Raw genomic sequence first — 6,000 nt, forward strand, 5'->3', positions numbered from 1 at the left:
TTTCCAGTCACAGCTCCCAGCTGTAATGCACGCGTGGCCTTAGCACCGAGCAGCACTGTAGCAATGTCATCTGGCATGATGCCTTTCCTGCCTCAAAGCACGTTGTTTAAAGCCTCCTGGTCTATTCGTATTCTCTCCTTTGTGCATGACAGGACCCGAGTGCCATGCCAAGACCAACTTCCCAGGACCTAGCAGGTTTCTGGGACTTATTGCAGCTCTCAATTGAAGACGTCAGCATGAAGTTTGATGAACTGCACCAGTTGAAACTCAATGAATGGAAAATAATAGAATCACCTGAAAGGAAGGTAAGCAGACCATGGACAATACTATTTACTCCCCATTGTAGTCCTGCAGTCTCCTTGTGTTAAATACAATAGTAAAACACAATAGGTTTCTAACCCTAGAAAGTATCTAATTGGCATGGCCCAATTTATACACAGAAACCTTCATCAGATGTGAGAATTTTTTTTCTTTTTAATGATGTTGAGCTGAATTGTATAACAAATAAAATGAATTTTGCTAGGTTAGTCCACTCCATAACACTTTTGTTCAAATTATTTGGATTCACATTCTAAAGGCTAGAACTGCAATATGTTCTGATTAATTCAGACTGAGGACAATAGCCCAAGAATGTAATCAAGATGAACTCAGCACTCTGCTACATTTGGGGCAGCTCAAACCTGAGCACTACAGTGTTTAATCCTGCCTGCACAACACAACTGATACTAGAACAGGAGTGAAATAAAAGCATGTGGCAAAACATAGCGTAGGTCAAACTAAAGCTTCACCCACAAAAGTCTGGGGGACAAAGAGTACTTCTGGTAAAATGCCTGCACCTCTGCCCTGCAACTCTACCACCTGGGAGACACCCCAGTCACGATGCTTACAAACCAAAGGTGGCAAATTGCCCACAAAAGCAATGTAATTCTGAAACTGCCTTTCCCCTTTCTAGAGCTCCATCCCTCACCTTGATTATCCCACTATCCTTGCTGATTATTGTATCAGTCAGATGAAGACAGCATTTGGTTTGAGTCAGTACTGTTGGCCTCAGGTGAATACTTGTTTGGTTTGGGAGGAATTAGGAGGCATTTTGACAACTCTTTCATTTCTTCATGCTCCTCTTGGATTTTAATTTTCAGCCAACTGGTTGGTGGATGGTGAGTTTGCAACTCTTGCTTACTAGTGACAACTGGAAGTAAGAAATTATTATAGTGATAGCAACAGTGATGATCCTAAGAGGGAAATAATTAAAAGTGAAAAAAAAAATAAGATGGGACAACAGGAATGGAGCCCTTATGTTCCTGGCTGAAAACAGGAAATAGAGAAAATAAAGACTGGAAGAGCTGGCTGTCATGGGGAATAGCATCTTAGGCAGCTGCACTGTTCCTGTTGAGTTGAGAATGTAGAACTATGTTCTTAAACAACCTTAGTTATTTAGTCTTGGCTAATGCATTTTGGTAGTAAATTCAGAATTAGTTTTTTAAAAAAGACCAAACAATGAAGGGTCTGTAAACCATAGGCACATCAGTTCAATTTTTGTATTATTTGAATCCTGCTGTGCATCAAATTAACTGTGTTCTCCATAAGGAACAGCCCATACTCTGGACTATTGCAATTACTTTAAGAGTGATATAGCAGAAAGATTGATCATAATAGCCATGCTATACGTATGAAGTTGAGGAGTCTCCATCTTTGGGGCTATTTAGTCCAGTATTAAATATGATGTTGAAAAGCCTGCTTAACTTCAAAGTTGCATCTAATTTCAAGTGGTCTTTGAATGGGGGTTGTATCAGATCCCCTCCAGAGGTCCCTTCCAACCTAAACTATTGTATGATTCTGGGATTCTACAATATATTGTAAGGCCCTTATATGATATTTCACTAAATGGAGCAAAATATCAATTTCATACTTCAAAACAATTCTTGATTTAAAACCTGCAGAACAATTTACAGCTACTTGGTACCAAAATCTACTGACTCTCACTTTATAATTTGATAATTCTTCAATATAATTTTCTTTAAAATGGCCCAGGCTGGCAAGCAGAACAATTAGCCCTATGTTCTCTCTCTGGTTGGTGCTTGCACATTTCCATTTAGCAATTCATAGAGGAGACTAAACTAACAGACATGTATACACAGCTGCTATCTCATATCCAGCTGAGGCTAAACTCAATATGATTAATTTAATTAAAAATCCTGTCCTGCTAATCTTAGACAGTCTTTCCACTTGATCAGACCACACAGATGCGCTGAATTCTTATTGGAGAGCCAGTGTGTGTTTCTGTTTACAATGAATGTAATAATGTGTCAGCTAAAATGAATCAAATTCATATGAAAGTGAGGTATGCAGATTGCATGTGCAGGATACCTGCAAGGACAGCAGAAGGAAGTGTAGTCTTTTTTAAGTCACAGGACTGCAGAATTTGTCATGGTCGCTGCAACAACAGGGTTTTGTCAGTGTCCCTAGTGTGGATAGCTATTCATGTAATCCATTAGTCAGCTGGCTGGAGAGCACAAATTGAGCATGCTTGATGTATGTAACCAGTATTTTGTATTTCATGTCTTCGATCTGCATGCTCTGCTGACGGTACCTTCCACATACAGTTCACCCTCACTTTTAATACCCTATTGCAGGAAGAAAGAAAGGTTCCTCCTCCTGTACCAAAGAAGCCCCCAAAAGGAAAATTCCCTATCACAAGAGAAAAATCTCTGGACCTACCCGACAGACAGCGACAAGAAGCTAGAAGACGGCTAATGGCTGCTAAGAGAGCAGCCTCTTTCCGGCAGAATTCAGCCACAGAGCGTGCAGACAGCATCGAGATATATATCCCAGAGGCTCAAACCCGGCTTTAAAGACAGAATGCTGCAGAGTTCCTTTTTTAAACAAAATGCTTGTACAGTTTGTCACTTACCTGGTAATTTTTGTCTCATTCTCTCCACTAAATATGCCCTTGCTGTTGTGTTCTTTGTGCCATAAGCACAGTGGAATGCTTTTGATTTCCTCAGAATTTGCTGAGCTCACCGCAAGAACGACTTCTTTTTGTATTTATTGTCTGACTTACAATCAGCTACAATGGATAGGGCTTGTCGAGACCTGACTTATCCAATATATTCTCAGAGGACAACAAGAAACACCTCTTGAGATGGAACCCAGCTTACTTTTTTGTTATTTATATTTTTATAAAATGTGTGATAATTAGGGATAAGAATAACAAACTATAAATGGGTGCATCTCACCATTCACTAGAGGCATTAGCTAATCCAAGTAGAAGGTGCTACAAATGTAAAGAGCAGGAAAGAAAGAACCCATTTATCTCTCTGACCTCCAGTTTCTTTTCCTAGAACCCAGCTAACATATTTACCCATGTGCTCTGCCACTCTTCTCATCTTTATAACTGCAAAATAACATTAGGCCTCCCATGTCATGTCAAGTTTCTGGAGATGAACAGGGATATCCAGCCACTAAAACTCCAAAGTTCATCAGAAACCAAGAAGCATACAAGTCTGGTGGTGGTGGGAATGCCCACTGAGAAACGTTTGCTGCTAGCAGTATAACGACACTCTGAAACCTAAGCAAAATTATAATGCAAGAGGACTTGAGTGATGGGTGAAAGGAAAACGGAAGCCTTAAAAAGTTAGATCTTCTGTAGCAAGATGTGTAAAGAAAAAGTTATACTCGCTCCTTTGGAACACTCATTGCATTTTTAACAGTTCTTTTACGTGTTAACATTTCTTTTATAGACCTTCTCTCTTTCATTTCAAGAGCTGTGCTACATGTAATATTTCAAACTCTCAAAATGTTATATCAATTGAGTTTCCAGGGTATCCTTGAGAAAAAAAAAAATCTTGCTTGTTTAAAATGCCAGTTGTGATGTTGTAAACAGTTTAAGAAATATGAATGTGAGTGGTAAGTATATCTAAGTTTAAATGGTTATGTTAAGGTAAAGGTGAACTGTGGTTTACAGTTGTATTTTTTTTAGAACTATTTTTCTATGCAGTATCATTTATGGCAAGAATAAGCTTCTTGCTTGCTTCAGACATAAAAAAAAAACCATGACTCAAGAGATAAGTGATTTCCAGCCATGGAATATAAGGAAAATAATATATTTTCAAGCCTCGCCTTGTCAGAAGAGAGAGTTGGTAACTACCACAGTCAAGAGGCTTTAATTTAAAACAAATTAAGACAGAATTATTCCACTTCACCTACCTTCCAGAGCCAACCGAGCAACCCAGCACTTAGAAGTCTTCAGGTGAAGACGCAATAAGATGAGTAACCCGCAGCCCCCGATTCCAAGGTCTGAATCCTACTGAACACTATTTTAGGTCCAAACAGTCTGAACCCAGTGAGACAGACAGCCCCAACTACCGCATCCCCTGTTTACCTGCTTTAACAAATGCAATGTATTTAGCCATAGGCAGAACAGCTATTTAATTATACTCGAGCACTTTGGTTCTTCACCTGATGAGCACTTTAAATCTGAATCCCACGCACCCTGCAGCCTGACGGATGACTGAAAACATGAAGTATATCGTAGGTTATGCAGATCTGACATTGCTTCAAATCTGTTTTCTTTTGGGTTTTTTTGCTTTTCTTTTTTCTTCTCTTTTTCCTACAGTGTGTAGTATTAAGCATGAGTTCTGTCTTTGGAGCACAGCTGATAAAGCATGTTTAGCTTCAAGATATGAATCTTCAGAGATGAAGTTTTGAGATGTTTCTGTGAGGAGAAAACCCTGTAAATTGAGCCTGATATCTGGTATATACTTTACCAAATAGCCTTAAACTATATTTGGAAGCAAAAACCAAGACGAATGTATATCCTTCAAAAATGCAAAAAAAAAAAAAAAAAAGAATAAATCCCTGAAATATTCTTCTATAGATGAAAACATTATATTTCCCATCCGTCGTGTTTTCAAGGCATTTTCTATTAAGGAAAGAGCTGAATCCTGGGTAGTGTACAATATTGATGCTACTTCCTATATTTGTTGTACTATTTTAAATACAAATGTACCTGCAGACATTGGCATCTTTAGTCTTGAAAACGGATATCTTATTAAAGTGGAGCTGCTAATTAGAAATATCCACACAAAACTAAAGCCAGTGTCTTTCCTAGATTTAAAAAATTTAAAATAGACACACACCCCCCTATATATATATACACATATATATGGCAGCTGACACATTTTATCTAATTTTCCTGTACACTTCGAGGAGAAATCACACTTGACTTACTTGCTTGAAAACCCCCACCTGCAGCAACAGGTCATGCAATTAAGACAAGTTGTATTTGATCCTGCTAGTAATCAGACTTTATAAAGACAAATTGTAAAAACAAGAGATTACAGATAAGCTTAGATCCCAGATGACCTAATAATGCTGACTTGGAGCAGTCCATATACATCTTTAATTTTAGAATCATGTTTTGATAGTCTTTTGATATGTTAAAATTTTATTGGATGTTTTCAGGCAAAAATAGGCCTGCGTGAATGACGCCAATCCTGTATTGTACATTTCCCATGCCATTACGAGCCACTGTTCAATATAAGCTTTGGATATCTATGATTTCTGTTTGTTCCACCTTTGTTCCAAAAAAAAAGGAAGAATCAAAAGTAAACTAGATGCCTATTGAAAAATCTGATAATATGTTATCTGTGCATGTTACATTTCAAAGTGCAATATATTAAATTCTTGTACAGGTAACATTCTATCATTAAAGGCAAATAAGCCATTTTTATTTACATATTGTACATCTGGTTAGTTTAGAAAAATAACATTATGCTTATCATACTTGTGTTGCAAATAAATCAAAGTCAAATTGCTTCAGTCTCTGACATGAGAAACACAGCATGTGGTATCTTAATAAACATATAAACAGATCAATTGTAATCCAACCCCACAACATAAAAACAAAATTCAGTTACAAAATCAACGTAGGAGGAACATAAATCAAAGATAGAAAGTGGAATGCTTTCTGCTTAGAGGCTTCATGGTGTAGACCCACAC

The 6,000-nt window shown here is 37.8% G+C and overlaps 1 protein-coding gene across 1 annotated transcript in view; it reads left to right on the top strand.

Annotated features, from left to right (window-relative positions):
• Positions 1-2,852, top strand: part of DLGAP2 (DLG associated protein 2) — a 479,848-nt gene extending 476,996 nt beyond the window's left edge. The window contains 2 exon segments of the mRNA XM_072857796.1: positions 153-305; positions 2,634-2,852. Of these exon segments, the coding sequence (XP_072713897.1) occupies positions 153-305; positions 2,634-2,852 (372 nt within the window).
• The last annotated feature ends 3,148 nt before the right edge of the window (positions 2,853-6,000 follow it).

This window comes from Ciconia boyciana, chromosome 3 (genome assembly GCF_034638445.1).
Source record: "Ciconia boyciana chromosome 3, ASM3463844v1, whole genome shotgun sequence".
NCBI lineage: Eukaryota > Metazoa > Chordata > Aves > Ciconiiformes > Ciconiidae > Ciconia > Ciconia boyciana.